Source organism: Haliotis asinina, chromosome 5, assembly GCF_037392515.1.
Source record: "Haliotis asinina isolate JCU_RB_2024 chromosome 5, JCU_Hal_asi_v2, whole genome shotgun sequence".
NCBI lineage: Eukaryota > Metazoa > Mollusca > Gastropoda > Lepetellida > Haliotidae > Haliotis > Haliotis asinina.
This window is the reverse complement of record NC_090284.1, coordinates 42,635,434-42,655,315: the sequence shown is the minus strand read 5'-3', so window position 1 is coordinate 42,655,315 and position 19,882 is coordinate 42,635,434. Positions and strand designations below refer to the sequence as shown.

The 19,882-nt window shown below is 36.4% G+C and overlaps 2 protein-coding genes across 2 annotated transcripts; one reads left to right on the top strand and one right to left on the bottom strand.

Annotated features, from left to right (window-relative positions):
* Positions 1–171: 171 nt before the first annotated feature.
* LOC137284522 (serine/threonine-protein phosphatase 2A catalytic subunit beta isoform) lies at positions 172–10,765 on the bottom strand. Its single transcript, XM_067816356.1, has 8 exons — positions 10,684–10,765; positions 10,263–10,411; positions 5,994–6,203; positions 5,065–5,238; positions 4,203–4,292; positions 3,801–3,962; positions 1,478–1,596; positions 172–1,261 (listed from the first exon to the last, which is right to left on the bottom strand). Exons 2-8 carry the CDS (start codon positions 10,368–10,370, stop codon positions 1,189–1,191), a joined length of 936 nt encoding a protein of 311 aa, XP_067672457.1. The 5' UTR covers positions 10,371–10,411; positions 10,684–10,765; the 3' UTR covers positions 172–1,188.
* A 97-nt stretch (positions 10,766–10,862) lies between these two features.
* LOC137284521 (small ribosomal subunit protein RACK1-like) lies at positions 10,863–19,645 on the top strand. The gene is made up of 7 exons (XM_067816355.1): positions 10,863–10,977; positions 12,718–12,889; positions 13,279–13,426; positions 15,777–15,872; positions 16,461–16,571; positions 18,341–18,481; positions 19,385–19,645. Exons 1-7 carry the CDS (start codon positions 10,863–10,865, stop codon positions 19,559–19,561), a joined length of 960 nt encoding a protein of 319 aa, XP_067672456.1. The 3' UTR covers positions 19,562–19,645.
* The last annotated feature ends 237 nt before the right edge of the window (positions 19,646–19,882 follow it).

Sequence of the window (19,882 nt, the reverse complement as noted above, 5' to 3'; positions counted from 1 at the left end):
TTTGTAGATACTGATGCCTTACTAAGTCCTTGGTTGACTGAATACAGCCTGACAACATTGCTGATGATTAATCATTGATCACTTCTCACTATCCATCTAGTACTCATTCACTGTGATTATCGCTGCACTAGTACGTTGGTGGAAATAAGTTTCGAAGAACAAACATCAAAGTGTCTTTGAAAATTATTTATTTTACATACATAGATATAGCATGAGTTGTTGGCAACCAAACAATTCTGAACAGCTAGACAAAATCAAATGAACTGGGATGATCTGGGAGCACTGCTACATGGGAGGACAAGTTGGCTGCTGCTGCTGCTTGTGCTAAATACATCATTACATTGTAATCCATTTACAGATTTCTATATACATGTATACCACCCATAAATACTTCCACAAATCCACAGAAACAGGTCATCTTTGCTGTCCACAGATTTACAACAGTGTCTATCTTTCATGACACAAATGAATTACACAATCAGTGTGGATGTTTAAGAGGACAGTTGGTGATTATTTATAATAAAAGGGAAATGAACATTTAAGTATCCTCCTTGTCAACCAATCATTCTGTTAGCAATATAAGCAAGTCACAACTGATTGTCACACCTAACTACACAACAAAGATGGTAAATGGACTCAAGACGAATAAAAATTTGGTGGAGCAACAAAGTGTTTGTGTAACAAACATTTTTAAAAATATAACAAAAATTGACAAGAAATAATTACACAATTGTGAGATGAGTCTGTATCTTGTCCTTTCCTTAAAAGAAAATAATTGTTTAACTTCATGCATTGTTCTATCTTTACATCACATTTAATATGTAAATCCTTGTCAGATAATCTGATGGCATAATTATAATACTCCCTATTTTTGACATCTAATTACAAGAGATCCCACATTAGAATCAATAATTCAGAAACAGTATCTTAAAGTATCTGGCAGAGAAAGCACTACATAGGCCACACAAGGTTCTGCAATATGGCCAGCGGTGCAATATTGCTCTATAAATTCATGAAAGGATGTATTTGTTCGATTTTCAAGGAAGAAACCAATGACAAACACAAGTTTCCTGCGTTAATTAGTATCAAGAAGTAAGCACAATTTGTACTGCCTTCGTGTCAAAGTCTATGTATTGAAGAATTTAATATTCCTCAATTCCATCTCTATAGTCTCACTTCCATCACACATTACAGGAAGTAGTCAGGTGTCCGGCGGGTAACATGAGGTTCACCTCGTCGAGGAGCTGGGTCAAACTGCAAGCTGGAAAATGAAAAAGGACATAAAAAAAAGTTGGAATTTCTAAAGATATAAATACATCAAAGCTGTTTTCTTTACATCCACATTTTACAATATATTTGTAAACACATTTCATATTATGCACACAGATTAGATACTTTTCAATGGTAATTAACATTTTCCAAGCAGTTAAAACTTGCCATCAGATTAAATGCTGGAACCACGAAATACCAGACTTACAAAGAATATTTGAGTGAATCATCCAGTTCCATAATTGCAGCTTGATTGCCACATCGGTAACAGTAGTTGGGTGCACTGAAGATGGTTACTACATTTCTGTCATGACACCAATTGTAACCCTGTTGGACAAAAAATCATACGTTATGACAGAAATGAAATTTGCATTGTTTACCTATCAACCAGCTAACATAAGCAGAGCTACAGATAATTTTTCAAGAAACTGGGTATTTACTCCCATGTGGGTTTAGTTTGAGCAACTGAAATGTTTGAGATGTAACTATCATTTTGTATACTCCCACTTGTTTTAAGAAATGAGTACTTTCACAGAGTTTCTTACCCTTCCTGGATAAGTAACACTTCTAAATACTTAACTTTAAATACTTCTCAATAACCTTCTCAATATGTTTTTAGTAAGTCTTATATTGCCAAATAAATTGCCTTTTTTAAGCACTCAACATTTAAGTCATGTGACTACGACAGTAGGCATCATTTAACATTTGCTAACGCTGTTAGAGTTTGGGTGCCACAACAAATTATCATACACAAGCCACTTCAATTAAATGAGTAAAGTATGCAAGGTATTATAGACCTATTGGGTTTTAAGTGACTCTTACAGGTTTTTTGTACTCACAGGTGTGTAACTGTCATTTTATCAAGTAAAATATGCAAATACACTCCTTTGCTGGAGTTCTGTCATAATTTAGGAATACATTATATGAGGAATCTACTTTTAATGAAATTGCATCTATAGAGTATGACAATCAGGCTAAGTATTGGTAGTTTACTCAGGTACTGCAAGAGCAGTGACTTCAGGGTTACACTCAGCTGTCAGCAAAATTCATGACTTGTGACATATCGTCCCAATAAAGGGACCACATGTTCAATCAGAGACTCACAGTTATTGACTGAAGTGTGAAACGAAGGGAAAAGAAAGTCTTAAATTTCATGTTTTTTTGTTTTTGCGTTATAATGGTAAAAATAATCTTATTTCTTAGGTGTTCACTGTCAGAATTACATATTGTTTTGAACAAAAGCCTCAAAACTGAAAATATTAAAGGCTGGTACCTTCTACACAGCTTAAAAACATCAAACGAGCAAAAGGTTTCTTTACTAAGTTATACTTTACGTGCGCTTCTTTAGGCACATTTCATCAAATCTCATAGTTTAACCGAGTACTTCATCGCAACTAACTTGACTGGTATTTGGTCCGACCTTGCCTCTGGTGGGGGTAGGTCTGCATGACCTGGTGCTTGAACATTGAATATTCAACGTGATTTATAGCTACATGATTAAAAAATCATGTTTTACATGGGTAACTATACAAAGAAGATATGACTATTCAATTACTGTCCAAAACTGAGTTAAATATATTTTTCTCTCTGACATTGTTTAGCTAAAACCAACATGCTTATTATAACCAGCTGGTCCTTTGTTTAAATAGATGTTTTGGTTACTTCTTTATTCCATTAAAAATAAAATTTAATCTCCAAGAAAGATCCTCTTCTGTAAACAATTTTTATAAACTGATTTAAACATTGGAAAAAAACACAAGACAACATTTGTATGTTTGTTAAGATGTGTAGATCCCTGGAGGATTTGAAACCAAAATCATTTCAACAAGATACAACCACTGTCTGTTCCAAAGTCTTTGTAACGTCAGAATGCATGCAATCAACGATATCAAATTAATATTACTTAGTTTTGTATGTCTAGGCGTCCAGTAGTTTGTCTTAAATAGCCACACGTTTATGACTTGTTACCTACTAGGTGACTTTGGTAAATAAATATTCAGGCATAATCATTAATACTTAGCTCAAAATGGACCATCACCCATGCATGTGTTACTTGAGCAGATGAAAATAAAATTTCAGACCTGATCAGTTACAAGACACATTCAACTGAGCACAGGGTAACTCCATACTAATTATTGTTTTATGATCGAAAACATGCATCACCTTTAATCTGTTTTTATTACATGAGCATTTCTGTCAAATTCTAACCCTACTGTCACTTAACTGGGCATTACAATGTCAGTGTAAATATCAGGTTAAAAGTTCTTCATTTTTTGAGGAAAATCTTGTATATTATGAATCTGTTCTTATCTCAATACTGACCATGTGATCCCTTTATCGTTACCCTTCCCCATTTATTGCATGACAACTCTGTAAAAGTCCATTTTTTAAGACATGTAGAAACACTCGACTCCCTGAATCGAACAGGATTCTAATTCCCAAAACGTAACTGATAGAGATAAAGTGCAATTGTATGAATTCAGAAATAGCTATGAACATAAAGCCTTTAAAGTTCAAATATAATTAAGTACCTCCATAACAAGCTGATGAGCTCTTGATACAAGCGTGAGACCATTGCTGTGATTAAACGTCTCTGATATGTCCTGACCAAATGTGTAGCCAGCTCCACGAGGAGATATCCCCCAGCCACCACGATCATCAGGGTCAGACCACAACAGATCGCACATTGGGCCCTGAAAGATTCAAGACAACATCAATTACCACCAAAGACTGTAGCAAAGACGCAGTTCATGCACTGATTATCCACATTACCATTTCAAAAGCACTTTCATAATTGCAGGACATAAGTTTCAGTACCTTTTGTTCAATTGCATGTAATGTCTTGTTTGTAATCATCAAGTGCTCAAGAAAAACTGTAAATGGGTACATCTGTTCCAAGGCTGCAAAAGGAACATGGAATGATTGCAACATACCTCATGAGGAACTTCCTGTATTCTGTCTAATGCCCTGATGTGATCTAGTGTGTCTATTGATGGAGAGAGGCCACCATGTAAACAGAAGATCTACAAAATGAAAAGGGTGGTGATGAGAATATTAATCCTTATACTTACATATCCAACTATATGAACAGAACATATTAGAAACATTGCATTTACTTAAAAGTTCTTAAAAAAGGTTACAAATACCTTTGTCATAATCTTGGCCTTATAAATTTTGTTCTGAGCAAACTTGAAAGCAATTCAGTGTTTGTTTTTTTTGTCAGAACCACTACTCCAGTTCGCAAATCACAGTAAAATAAGAGGTAATATATAGATCACAGTAAGTAAGAGGTAATATACAGCTATGAGTGAGTGAGCGAGTTTAGTTTTACGCCGCACTCAGCAAATATTCCAGCTATACAGCGGCAGTCTGTAAATCAAGTCTGGACCAGACAATTCAGTAATCAACAACATAAGCATCAATCATGAAACATGTTGGTGGGAGTTATTGAGTGTTTGATTTTCATTTAACGCCACACTCAGCAATGTTCCAGCTAAATGGCAATTGTTTGTAAATAGACCAGACAATTCAGTAATCAACAACATGAGCATCAATCTGCGCAATTGGGAACGGATGACATGTGTCAACCAAGGCAGCGAGTCAGACCACCCGATCCCATTAGTTGTTTCTTAAGACAAGCATAGCTGCCTTTTCTGACAAGCATGGGTTGCTGTAGGCCTATTCTACCCTGGGACCCTCACGGGTCTAATATATAGCTGTGGTATAAATGGTATCAAACTGTGGCAATTTAATTTGTAAAGTCTGTAAATCTGCATGATGAATAACATTGCTTACCTGGCTATCGACAAGTGCTGTGAGAGGGAGATAGTCAAAGAGGTCTGTGAAATACTTCCATACATTGGCATTGCCATACTTGCGCAAACACTCATCATAAAAGCCATAAACCTGTGTGATTTGTCTACTTTCATGGTTTCCTCGTAGAATTGTTATTCTGTCTTTGAACCTAACCTGTAAAGACAGGAGTCTTTGTTGTAGATTTGTTGGCAATCACACTGAATGAAGCAAAAACTATTGACAGGAACACCCTAATGTTGATGTATCAGTAAAAAGTACAGTACAAACAATTAAAATGATCATAGAGTCTCATAGACACAGTCACCAGTAAAAATATTTGGCTTATCAGGTTTCACGTAGTTTCATGCATTATGATGAAATTATGTAGCCAATGAAAACAACATCATTTCTATCAAGAAAAAAAATCCATTTCAGTTGTGATTGTCTTTGCACATTACATCAAGTCATCTAAGGTTCAACCGAACCTTTCTTTCAAGTCTGTTCGGGCACTGTTAGCAACATCAAAACTTCATTTCATCACAATAGTTTACGCATGATATTGTTGATGACAACTTCAAGACGGATTATGGTTCTTCCCATTAACAATAATTATGATCTTATATGAATAGGATTTTGTCTATGATAACATTCAGACAGAAATTACCCATTTTTTCAAACATACAAGAAGAAATGGAAAACATGAAAGGTATCAACAATGCTTTGCTAATATAACAGCTAAAACATATTGACCAGCAAAAGAAATGCAACTCTCTCTTATTATCAATTGTTTTTAATAGAAGACTTACAAATGAAGGCTTAATTTCACGAGATTTCATATTTTTTAAAAAACAAATATTGTGTTTCTTTTGCTGTTAAGAATTTGTTCAAATTAGCAGTACATCCTATACGATAGGAGTGAAATACTGTACCTTTAATGCAACTAAAAGTGTGACTGTTTCTACAGAGTAGTAACCCCTGTCCACATAATCCCCCATGAAGAGGTAATTTGTGTCTGGGGACTTGCCACCTATCCTAAACAACTCCATCAGGTCATGAAACTGCCCGTGCACATCTCCACAAACTGTGACAGGACATTTTACTTCTTGGACATTCGACTCTTTAGACAAAATTTCTTTTGCCTGCAATAATAAAAAAACCAAAACAACATTTGTCAATAAAGGATCAATGTAAAAGCAGATGAAACACTTAATGAAAAAGTATGATGAAACTTGACAGAGACTTTCCAGGGTGTATTGTTAATAATTCATCGGATAAATGAATGCTAAGAAACAATTTGCTCATATATATCTGTGAAATCAGCCAATTGGCACTGAACGATAACCAAATGGAAAATTGGAAATCAGGAAGAAAGCCTGGCTTAAATAGTACTGACAGATAATTAAGTAAGCACTGTAATGGACAAGAGGGTGAGGGTGTAACAGCACAAACTGACAATAGCAATGACATAGGACCAACTGGACAGATACTGGCACAAGCAATCATAAAGTTGGTACATATAAAAAATATCTACATACATAATTCTGCAATTCCTTTGAAAATTAATTCCCCACTAAATGAATGCTTCTCAACTCCTGATAGAAATAACATCATTTGCTCAAATAGGTAATCTTAATTTTGTTATCAACAGGCAGGTGAGTTTAGTTTTGTGTCGTATTCGGCAATGTTCCAGCTACATGGCAGTACTCTGTAAATAATCGAATCTGGACCAGACCATCCTGTTCAATAGCATGAGCATCAATCTGCGCAGTTGGGAACCGATGATGTGTCAACCAAGCCAGCTAGCCTGACCACCCAGTCCCATTAGTCGCCTCTTACAACAAGCACAGTCGGCTTTCATGGCAAGCATGTTTTGCCGAAGCCCTACTCTACCCTGGACCTTCACATTTTCCATTGAAATCAGAAAATATAAAGTATCTTGTAATTATAAATAGGTTGTTTCATCAACGTTCTAGATGTTTTCGGTTTCGTTTTTTCTAAGTTAGTAAGTGAAGTGACTGCGAACACCACTGATGATTGCTTAAACTGAACAGGTTGTAGTAGGCTATACATTAAGGTCTTTCATAGACATATTTTCAGATGCAATAATTTATTTCATTTCAGGGACTAAGTGTCAATCAAGACCCCAAATCCTTTTTCACTAATTACTTAAGTCTGCACAAATTCAAAAGCATAAAAATTAGCAAATACTAGGTAATCTGCTGGTGATTACTTAGAAGATAAATAGTTTGGATTGTTCAGTTTCTGGGATTCATGGGAATTCAACATATACAAATTTAGACAGCATAGTGAGCTTTTTTTCAAGCAGCTCTTTGAATGTAGTGCGATTGTGGGTCACAAGGCAGTTAGCCTCTTCTTCGCTGTCGTCTCAGATACGAGAAACGATGCAAGGGTTACACCATTATAGGATGGGGTCATGTTCAAAATAATAACAGTCATAACATACTAAAAGATGTTATGACGAAAAAGAAGATATTCACTATCTTTTAAAAAATAACCTTGATAATATTTGCCATGTCTTCGTGTTTCCAATGGAAGAGGAAACTCTTGGAGTTCTGGGATTGGTGTATCCAGAAATAAATACCATTAGCTTATTCTTTTGGTTCAATAATAATAATCTTTAAACTTGCAATATTTTAAATACACAAATGTTTGAGAATTGCATAATTGTTCATTTGTGAACAGAGATCACTGAATGTTATTATTTTAAGGCCCTTTAATCACTTGAATATTATCTGATCACATAATTATGTGTCATGGGATTGTACTCCCAATCATCTGTGAATAATTCGTCCAAGAATGTGTTGTCTTTGAAGATGCTTATCAAAATTTGAGAGAAAGAAAACTGAGGTGGTAATCTTCCTCCATCATGCAAATTCATGCACCAAAAGAAGTACAGTATTAGCGCCAAAGTATTAATGTGCAGTTATTAGGCCATTGTTTTCAAGTATGTCAAACACTATTTGACACAGGTAATAAACCCATCTGACTGCGGGAAACACTAATGGCTTACAATTTATGTGTGGTGGTTTGATTCACAACTGAGCACTGATAATCAATATCATACCAACTAACATTACCCCTAACATAATCAGCGCATCAGTTATAATGTACTTCAGACGATAAAAAGATCAGTGCATGCAATAAACATACTGCACATGTTGGTTAGTTGGAATACATATATTTGTGTGAAGGGCTATTCTGCAGAACAGTTAGGTGTTGACGTCACATTTCATAATGTTTCCAAATTCCAGTAGACCTGTTTGTGTTGCAGACAAATATAATATCTGACAATACTGCTAACTTATTGGTACTTACAATGGAGATTATAAGAATGAACATTGTGAAAATGTTCACCCTTTTGATGCCTGATTCAAAATTAATCATCAACTGTTTTCAGGAAAAATCCCCACACTGATCTCAACAGATGAAGGATCAATACTAAATGAAGGTGGTACACGATAAGCAGTAAAAATGCCCAACAAAGTCTAAAGTTGAGAAAAAGAAGACAGAGTATCATTTCAATCAAGCACTCACAGACAATCCTAATTCACTGCCGCATTGACCTACAGTTGATCACAATTGAGTGCAATGCTATTTATACACTTTGTGTCATGAACATGATAAAGAATGAGTAACAATAGAACTAGGTCACAGTATGGACTTGTTGAATGTTTTTTGGGTCACCTAGTTACCAAGGTGCTGATTAAGATTCCTACACCAATGAGATACAACAAAACAACCTTGCAAGTACAGTTCTATGTTTAACCCAGTTGAAGGCCAGCATGAGAAATATAGGATATAACATTATTTTTTACAATAAAGAGGACACTTCAACATACAGATGCATTTACCTACAGCTACAAGGAAATATAACAACAAAACAAATGTAGTCAGCCATCACCATTACACACCCTGTAACCAACAGCATGAATACCTGGGGACTTCCAGGTCACATTATTTGAACACCATAAGATTTGTGGGCAGTTTTACCTCAACGTACTGACAGCGATGCTAACCCTGAATCTAATGAAAGTGGAATAATACCTGCCAGAGAGCCACGTCTGAGCACCAGTGTGTGTGTGTGTGTGTGTGTGTGTGTGTGTGTGTGTGTGTGTGTGTGTGTGTGTGTGTGTGTGTGTGTGTGTGTCTGTGTGTGTGTGTGTGTGTGTGTGTGTGTGTGTGTGTGTGTGTGTGTGTGTGTGAACAAAATCACTTTTAGATTACTGTGCTTGCTTTTTCTTTGGTCACAATGGACAGCTTCTCCAATTTGTTGCACTTACAATAAAAGTAAGTTACATGTGGACTGTGACATGCTACATTGTTGTCAACAACACGCAACACACAATCGAGAGCAAAAATATCACATGCTAAGCTTCCAAATGTTTTTACCAGTGTTCACTCAAATCAATCACTGGTGACTTACGAAATTGTATACTGTGAAAAATTCAGTATTTCTCTCAACAACTGGAGCGTTTTTGTCAAGACAATTTGGAGAGCAGACCTTGCATATGAAAATCGGAGTACATTGCATCAATAAACTGGGTACTAATTGGCGGCTGTGAACAGGAATGTACTTTGCGTTTAGCCGCATACAGCATTCCAGCTTTATGACAAGCACCAGTAGATTATCAAATCTGACATATGATCAACAGAAAGAGTAAACATCTATTCCCCTGGGTACAATAACATCACAGGGTCTGATATCTGATCCCTTCGGTTGGGTTTAGTTTTATCAATGTATGAATGAGATTGGCAGATTAAATGCCACATCATAACAAGTTGCTCGTGTGGTCAGGATGTCCCTCAGACAGGTCTTTATATTGAAGGCTTTTAAAAGTGCCGTTTGAATAAATCATCCAAATAATAACAGGCTCGGTTTTCAGAATAATAGTAATTAGCTGCAATGCCTTTGAGAACAGTATTCTAACTAAATTGGCCTGATAATAAAACGGATAACTGAATATCTTAACATATGAAACAATGTTTTCACCATTGCTGTCTGCTTGCGGCTACCCATTGAAATGGTGTCGTGCTTGAAAGCAATGTTAGCACGTAAATGGGGTTTTGGAATGTGCAATAACCACTATCTATACAAATTACACAACATTTTATCAAGAAAACGCGAAACACACATGGACTATAAGCATATACTGTGCATAGTTACGTTACCAACACACCTTTTCACAGAGTGTTTTCACTTGGTTTTCTGACAGTTGCTTGCACTCGTTCAGTTGCTCTATCCATTGGTCAAGTTCTTTGGCCGAAGCCCTATCTTCCACCATCATCTGGACAGATTTGATTTAAACCGCAGTTTTGGAAACAATGTCTGAAATAAAAGAAAAATGTGAAGAAACTCCTAAGTGACAAACTGAACGCCGATAGTATGATCAGGACCAGACAAAATGGCCGCTGATTTTCCTTTTCGTGAATGACGTCATAACAACATGCACATAAGAAATGTTTCCATTAGATATAAAACAGGGCTGCCTTTTAAGACGCAACTGTTTCCAGTGGGTTACTGGAACTCTTATATATCTAACTACAGAGGAAGAAAGTTGTTAATATTGTAATAAAGACAGAATATGATAATTAGTTTACCTGCCGCCCCGGCTTCGAAACAGGAGATACAAATCGCAGCACCCTCTGGTGGACGTTGGATGCGCAACTTCCGCCCTACGTACGATCTTTTTCCGGTCGGCCATATACCTAAATGGCCGTGATTCCATAGGGGCCTTTGATAATCCATTATTATCAGTAAAAGCTGCTACTAAATCGCCATGGCGGCGCAAGAACAGATGACTTTAAAGGGTAGCCTTGAGGGCCATGGCAATTGGGTCACACAGATTGCCACAAATCCTCAGTACCCGGACACGATTTTGTCGGCCTCCCGAGGTAAATAAGAGAGAAACGTGACTTCACTAATGTTGTAATATTATTGTAAGAGTTTAAGTCGAAAGCATTGTGATATATTTGTGGTTTGACAACGATGTTGATTTTAGATTTTGTTAAAATCTGCTTGAACACACAACGGTCAATGTCATTTGATCATCAGAAGTTGATGAGAGACCATTCTGTTCAAATCGGGAAACTTTTTTGGCAGGGTGGCCAAAATCCCACCACATCTAATTTGCAAGAATGTCTACATATGTAACAAAACTTGAGGTATAATGTGTCCAATTCATCAAACTATATATCAGTCTCTGTTGGCAACAGGCCATTATGACATAGTAGATACTGATTAGCCCATAACATTATGGTCCTACCTGTTTGCAGCAAGGCTATATACTTGCGTCCCCTGTTCTCACGGTACTTACAGATATCGGCTGAAAAAATAATACAAACAGTTGTTTTCGTATGTATGCTTGTTGTTTTTAAATGAAGAGATTCCTCCTCTAGCATCTGCATCTATCAACCACTTAACCAGGTGCAGACCCGTGAAGGTCCCGGGGTAGAATAGGCCTTCAGCAACCCATGCTTGCCACAAAAGGCGACTGTGCTTGTCATAAGAGGCGACTAATGGGATCGAGTGGTCAGGCTCGCTGACTTGGTTGACACGTCATCGGTTCCCAATTGCGCAGATCGATGCTCATGTTGTTGATCACTGGATTGTCTGGTCCAGACTCGATTATTTACAGACCACCGCCATATAGCTGGAATATTGCTGAGTGCGGCGTAAAACTAAACTCACTCACTCACTCGTCAGGTGCATAATTTCACTTGAGCTAGATGAAAAACATGGTTGTCCGCCGCTGACTTTTCAAGACGTCTTCTAGTCTTGTGGCATAACTAGAAAGTAACATTATTAGGTGTAAGGAAGGGAAATCTTATCGGAAGGGAAATCTTATCGGAAAGGGCTGGGAAAAGTTAAGATTTTTCCAAGTTACATTGCAAAACTTTGATTAAAATCACAGACGTGGTCCACTTCCTAGTGCCTGGTCAATGATGTAAACAACCGCTAAGTATCATGCATCAGTGATCTCGGCAGAAAATGTGTTTACTGCGAGAATCGGAGACAGCCCTATACTATACTGCCTCATCCCGTCTCTTGACTAGATTTTGATAAGTGTTGATGCATGTAAGCTATTAGTGTTGCAACGAAAGAAGGCTTAACTTATGCATTGTTAATTGCATCTCATAATCCTTTATTAACTCAAAGATGCGAGACCTTCCAAGTCATTTTTGCTTTTAAGATATCACCAAATGAATCAGGTGGTCAGACTATTTATTTTTATCAAAGTATGATGATTTCTTGGATTTATGCTCATGATTGGTTATTTTTCATATGATATTCATTACCATGGTTACCATTGTTAGACTAGTATGACATGACAGTATGATCATGTCAGTGAAAGTATGAATTTCTGATATTTAATGTGTGTGATAATTTGATGTAAAGATAATAATGTTGGGGATTTTATGGTGTAAGCACATTTAAAATCAAGTCAATCCATTAAAATACTAAAGATGTCTGATTCTCAGGTTATATGTAAACTTTCATTAAGGTTGTGACATAACAACAAGTTATAATGGGTAAAAAGAAACCATTGAAGAATTGGAGAAGGACTTTTGTTGTGGACTTTTGATGATTAGAAACAAGGAAGGCCAGGCAGTGAAAGGGTATTATGGTTTCAGATAAGAACCTGCTCCTGTGGAAGCTGACACGTAATGAGACCAACTACGGCATCCCATATAAGCGGCTCCATGGACACAACCACTTTGTGTCTGACGTTGTGCTGTCCTCAGATGGACAGTTTGCCCTTTCTGCATCATGGGATGGATCCTTGAGGCTCTGGGATCTTGTTACGTGAGTTGTTACTTCAAATCCTTTGTAAGACAGAATTATGGATGCATGGCAGTTATTTACTTCCTGATAGTCTAATACACACACTAAATATGTATTCTAATCAGAAATGTTTCCTTTAGTAACAGTTGCTCTGAAGAAACACCTATTAGATCTATCAACACAATTGTTTTATCCCATGTCTGTGTGCCATGTTTGTTTGTTGTTATTTTTGTTGAGGCAGTGCCCATTCACAACAGTCATAATGAGCATTCACAAACATACCCCCTGCTGTAATCCAAAGTTTGTTCAGGGTCAGATTCTTGTTATCTCAAACTCTCAAAACTCTGGATATTATGGCTGTTACAGTGAAATGATAGATCTTTGCCTTGAGAGTTTGAATCCTGTTACAGATGCAAGACTACACGTCACTTTGTTGGCCATGAGAAGGATGTCATGAGTGTCGCTTTCTCTGCCGACAACAGGCAGATTGTATCTGGTTCACGGGATAAGACTGTCAAGCTGTGGAACACTTTGGGGGTTTGCAAGTACACCATTCAGGTGAGAGGGCAGACAAGGACTATGTTTTTCATGAAAATGATGTTACAAGTCATGCTATGACACAGGCTCATGACCAAGTGTTACAATGACTCTGTGAAAACTGGCCCATGACCTAAGTCTGAAAATGTGGAACAGAATGTCATCAAAGTCAGACTCTCATCTGATACCTCAATATGATGCTAAGACAAAATATCTCATATTTCATTGATGTTTGTGTCAGCTGCCTTTCTAATGAGACAGTTGGCTTCTACGCATTTGAAACCTCATAGCTTTTATTGTATTCTGCAGTAATGCAGCTGTGGAATATTTTTGAAAGATGGCCACTTGGTGCAGAGATGTATTTATCTTACATAGAATGAAATGTACAGCGCTAGTGCCGACTTCTGCTTTTTTACCTGCCTCAAAGAGTAAAATTTGTCATATACAGTCCTAATACAGAGATCAAATGTTTTTTCTTCAAGTGTGTTTCACAGGCTTTGTCATGATTATTTAAGTGTGCCATTTCATTTATGGATGTGCCATAAATTAATGGTCTGTTAAAATGAACTTCAAATGACTAAAAGTGAATGTAAAAGTTGTAATTGCAATATACACTAATAAGTCATGAGTAATAAAACAATGCTAGGCATGTATTTTTCAATCTGAACCATTTCATATGTAATATAGCACTAATAATTTTGATCTCTCTGATTTGACAAACTTGATTTCCTTTTTTTTCATATGCATAAAACAAATGTATAGCAGTCTTCAAGGCAATGTCTACATTTTTGTATGATAACAAGAAATTAAATTTTAGTATATTGGGGAAAAAAAACCATAGAAATTTACGTCTTAATTCAATGTAGGCTGGACAGATAAGTAAGAAGTGGTATTCATGTTCAGTTATGTTAAGTTACATTCATCTTTTAAAAATTCATCTCAAAGTATGATTTCAACATTTGTCACTGTTGGAAATTGATCTTTTGAACCTTCTGTCATTGCAGAAAAAAATTAGAAATGAACTTGCTTGAAATTGTGTTGAATCAGAGGTTGCTATCGATAGAATATGGACAGATATGCTTACTGCTGTCACTCGCTCATCAGTGAAGAAACATGATAGCAATATACCTTCAAAAAATAAAATATATAAATAACACAGGATGCATGGAAAATGAATTTTCCATGGTTCTTTCAACAAACGATCGTGTGAAGTGAGGCTTTGCTGCAGTTAGGCCAACCAGTTTAAACTGACATTCATGTCATTGTTTGTATTTCTGTTTGTTCTCTGAACAGGTCAAATAATTAAGTAGCTTAAGACTTCACATGTTAGTATTTCTCTTTAGACAATGACCTTATTGATGTCTGAAGTACAAACATTTGGCTATAGTTACCTTTCTAAACATTTTGAATAACATGGAATTCCCACTTACAACATTTGTTATCAAAAGGTGATAAGAACTGTGTTGTGGTATGTTTAAAAAATACCTTGGAAATCAGAAACTTTACTTGCTTGCAACTTTGTTTTTGACTTTAATTTAAGGTTTGATGTTGTATTTCCAGGGATGGTCCTGGGATACGTTTCTGTGGCCTTTGCACATCAAAATGTGAATTTCCTCGAACAGAAATTTGGGTTTTATCCTTTGCACATAAAATATTTGAAAACTCAACGAACCCAAAATACAAGTGTGGCCTAAGTAAATTGAATTGCAATATATATTGTTATTGTTCGCGAGAAAGGCTATGAAGTTGACCAGTTTTAATGCACATGCAATAATGTCCGAGATTGGATGTTGTAATAAGTTCACCCAAGGGAAGCATCCGTTTCTAAGAAAAATATTTCATTTGGTAACTTTGGGTTTTGTTGTTTGTTCATGATCATGAATGATCATGTCTCAGAAAAAAATTACAAGTTTATTAAAACAGTTTATTAGCATACAAATTGTGTAAGTACATTTAGCTGATAACTTCAAGCACCCAGATCTAAAAGGGGCCGACCTATAATTAACCTTGCGGGGCACATAGACCCTACTATCATGGTATCAAGTATGGGGCACACCCAAATTTTCCCAAAGGACATTCCTAGGTTTGTCCTTCGAATTCTTTGGTTTGCTCTTGACATTCCATGAAAAAGTTTATTTTCTTCTGTGAACTGTTATTGTTAAAAGATCAGTGAATCTCATTTTGCATGCTTTTTGATGGCATTGTATTTTGTGAAAAGTATAAATAAATAGTTACATATCTATCATGTGGGTGTAGTTGCATAAAAACTGCCTATTAAGAAGTGTTATACATGTTGAAAGAGCAGCATGTTCCTGTCACAACCCATTGATGTTTCATTTAGCTGTGAACTCAAATCTGTTTTATTTTTCAGGAGGACTCTCACAAAGACTGGGTGTCTTGTGTCCGTTTCTCTCCCAATTCAACTAACCCGATCATTGTGTCCTGTGGCTGGGACAAAACTGTGAAGGTAGTTTCTTTTGTTCTTTTCAGCCAATCATGGCAGACCAGGTAAACTGGTTTTGGTTACGTATGCAGATTTAGTAAACACCAATACTGGACAAATAGGTGGGAGGTTAAAAAATAACCACAGATTGAATGTGTTCATGCAGAGTAATAAGTATAGGTCTTTACTTCATTTCTATAGTATAGGTCTTTACTTCTTTTCTACAGTCACAAAATAGCAATTACTACAATATTCACGGGATAACAGTAAATAGGCATTTTAAATTTTAAGAAACTACAGAATTTAGAACCTGGTTCACTACTTGGGAGGTGGGGTGGTCTTGTGTCACGCTTTTGTCCAGGGTTTGTTTCCTCACAATGCTACATTGTGTAAATTCCATTTCTAGTGTACCACTCCATGAAATTGCTGGAATAAAAACACACTGCTGTATTCTGTATTCTGTATACTCTGACTAGTTTCTTCAGGTCCTCCCTCTGTTGCAATGATTACACATGTTCTAAGCTATTGGTGGTCTATTTTAGGTCACTAACATATGATTTTGCTGATGCAGCATGGAATGGTTCTAGTTGAAATGAAGTGGTATTTGTTTAGGTGTGGAATCTGACAAACTGCAAGCTGAAGACCAACCACTATGGCCATACTCAGTTCTTGAACACTGTAACTGTGTCTCCTGATGGCTCTCTGTGTGCATCTGGTGGAAAGGTGAGTCAATGGTTATCATTCATGCTGTAACCATGGAAGCAGGTTATATTGAAGAAAAAAATGTTCTATTATCCCCAAGTCGTTAGTGGTTTTACATTGTAGAAGTATGGGCAGGAGTTAAAGCATCTTGTATCTAAAACATTTCTACAGGGTGTAATGTTTCTAAAGAGCGTTTAGCTAGCCTTCGGTAAATTATATCAGCCATATATTGATACCTAAGTTAAATGATGAAGGATGAACCTAGGACACTGAACAGTGTGGAAATGAAACCATTGATATTTAACTTGCTTTTTATGTATCTCCCTGCAGTTTGTACTCAGCACTAAGTATACATGCTGAATTTCTCTCTGAATGTAGAGTTATAGGGGATGAAGTCTATCAACAGAAGTGATTAATCTTGCTTTTTATGCATCTCCCTGCAGTTTGTACTCAGCACTAAGTATACAACTTTCACGGCGATGCTACAGGAAATGTCAAGAGACTTTCTGTGACAGTTTCATCAGTCAGATCTGTTGACAAACACTTCACAATGTTGCTGCTCTTGAGTTCCCTCCCTTGGTTTATTTTAGCATGGCTACTGGATATCAGTCGACTCTAGTTGTGTCTTCAGGCAAATCAGGCCATTTTTATCACCCTACCATATATGGCTAGGGGTATATAGGGTTACTCTCCGTGTCTGTCCGTCCATGTGAAACAGAAATGCACTTGATCCACTTCTCAACTAAAAACGCTCTGGAATTCAATGACCTAGTACATGGGCTTTCTTGGAACTCTAATTGTGTGCATCTCATATTTTGTTTTTGTATTTTATTGTTGATAGCAGTGTTATTATGCAATTTCTTAATTTTGTCACTTTTATGGATGTTTTAACTTCGAATTTTGTTGTATTCAGCCTGTTCATTTCATCCAACTGGGGTGTACATAAACCCCTTCTTAAAAACTACTTAATGGATTTCATTTAGATTATGTATGTGTTTATAGGGACTCTAAAGGCATGCATCTCATATTTTGATTTTGTATTCTATTTACTTTTTCAAATTTAACGCTGTTTGAACTTACATACATTTTGTTGAATTTCCCTCTGAAAGTAGAGTTATAGGGGATGAAGTCTATCAACAGAAATGATTAAGCTTCTATGTGTGTTGCATTGAGACACTAATGGTGTGCATCTCATATCTTGTTCTTCCAATTTCTTAATTTTGCTGCTTCTACAGATGTTTAAACTTAGTTGAATTTCGCTCTCATCCTGTTCAGCCTATACAACAGGGGTTGTATTTTATCCACTTCTGCTCAAGGACCACTGCACAGAACTCCTTTAGCTTACGTATGTTTTTTTACAGAGACTCTAAAGGTGTGCTTCTCACATTTTGTTTTTGAAAACTTTGTAAGTTATAGTTTTTTGTAGAGATACATTTGACCTTAGATATATTTTGTGGAATATGGGGAATTAAGTCTGTCCAATCCTCCACAAAAACTGCTCAACAGAAATGATTAAGGTTATATATGTGTATCATTGGGACTGGAAATGTGTGCATCTCATAGTTGCATAGATGTTTATTATAACTTGTATAGTAGAAATTAATCACTAGAGCACACTCAGTGTAGAGAACTCTTCCTACAACAACGGGGGCATCTGTGTCCCTGGACTCAATTATTTTTTGTTATTCTTCTGTTTTGAATAAATGTTGTATAGGTATGTAACAGTCATGGTTAAAGTATTGCTAATTATTGTTTAATGTCTTGTCTGATGCATCTATTTTTTTTGGCAGGACGGTCAAGCCATGTTGTGGGACCTGAATGAGGGCAAACATCTGTACACCTTGGACGGCGGCGACGTCATCAATGCTATGTGCTTCAGCCCCAACCGCTACTGGCTCTGTGCTGCCACAGGACCCAGCATCAAGATCTGGGTAAGTAACACTATGAATGGTTAAATTGTACAATTTCTGTGAAACCTCCTCAACCTAAACAGTACTTAATTTTTGGCATATTTTCTTCTCTTTGCAGAATCTTGTGCAGGGAATTACACTATTTATATGCAGCTTGAAATAATATGTTTTTCTTGACAGTTTCTATTATTTTGTTGAGCTTCATGGAAGTTGCAAGATTTTTGTACTTTAATTGCCATCTAATTTTTACCACTGTTACATCAACATGTTGTAGATTGGCCTTGTATGTCACCATGTCATCTTTGTAAAGGACTTTCTGAGGAGCTGTGTGTAGCTGATATTTATTGGCAACTTAAGTACCAATGCAGATATTATTAACCCAGATGACCTTTGTTCTGACCCATCAATTGAATCAGCCGGCATACAAAAATATTTTAATGTTTCTGTGTATAGACAACTTGAGTGTACGGAATGTCGACAAGGGTTGCAACGATTTGGTTCATTGACAATCAAATCTGACAGTTCAGTTTCAAGTTTTGATAACCATTATCACTATTTGGATTTGATATTTGAATTACTCCCGCACAGTAATACTTAAAAACATAATTTTGACTCCAACTCAAGCAATTTCGACTACTGAAATAAGGCAAAACTTGATTCATGGATTTCATATTGCATTGCTTACATTTTGGATTTCCTTGTTAAGTGTTGGAGAAGGTTTCAGTGTGATATGGCTTGTTTAATAAAATCTGAGAGTTAAGTGAAATCAAGTGTTTTACTTGTATGAAGAATCAAATCAAAATTGATCGAATTGAGAGTCCAGTATAGAAAATTAATGTGTGGGTAAGTCGTTGTAACCCTAATGTCTACACCTCTGACAAGCCTTTTTTAACGTTACTCAAATTTAAAAAAAAAATTTTGCAGGATCTTGAAGGCAAGGTGATCGTGGATGAGCTGAAGCCAGAAGTGCTGGCCCAGAAGCAGGGACGTGAACCACCGCACTGCCTCTCCTTGGCCTGGTCTGCTGATGGCCAGACTCTGTTTGCTGGCTACAGTGACAATGTCATCCGAGTGTGGCAAGTGTCAATGGCCATGCACTAAACAACAAAATGACAAATGTCAGTCAGTGCTCTAGACGGAGCAAAATTTCAAGGCTATGCTTGAAATAAAAAAAATGTGATGTTATTGTGCGTTAGTTTTTTGTAATATATATATATATATATAGTGAAAGAATATTGTTTTATCTTCAGTTAGTTTTATCATATATTTTTGGTGCAGTTATCTTTCTTTGCAGTCAAGAAATCTTGAATTAAATTCATCTTAAATTCAGATCTGGACAACATGAAATGATTGTTATATATCCAGAATTGTATTACAGATACATCATACAAGTGTCTTCAATTCAATACACGTTTTATTAAA

Excerpts from the sequence above, each read along its gene's own strand:
- LOC137284522 (XM_067816356.1), bottom strand. The coding sequence starts at position 10,370 with ATGATGGTGGAAGATAGGGCTTCGGCCAAAGAACTTGACCAATGGATA. Across the intron at positions 5,239-5,993 it reads CACTTTTAGTTGCATTAAAG|GTTAGGTTCAAAGACAGAAT; the intron begins GTACAGTATTTC and ends CTGTCTTTACAG. Across the intron at positions 1,262-1,477 it reads GATTCACTCAAATATTCTTT|CTTGCAGTTTGACCCAGCTC; the intron begins GTAAGTCTGGTA and ends TTCATTTTCCAG.
- LOC137284521 (XM_067816355.1), top strand. The coding sequence starts at position 10,863 with ATGGCGGCGCAAGAACAGATGACTTTAAAGGGTAGCCTTGAGGGCCAT. Across the intron at positions 13,427-15,776 it reads TTTGCAAGTACACCATTCAG|GAGGACTCTCACAAAGACTG; the intron begins GTGAGAGGGCAG and ends TTTATTTTTCAG. Across the intron at positions 18,482-19,384 it reads GACCCAGCATCAAGATCTGG|GATCTTGAAGGCAAGGTGAT; the intron begins GTAAGTAACACT and ends AAAATTTTGCAG.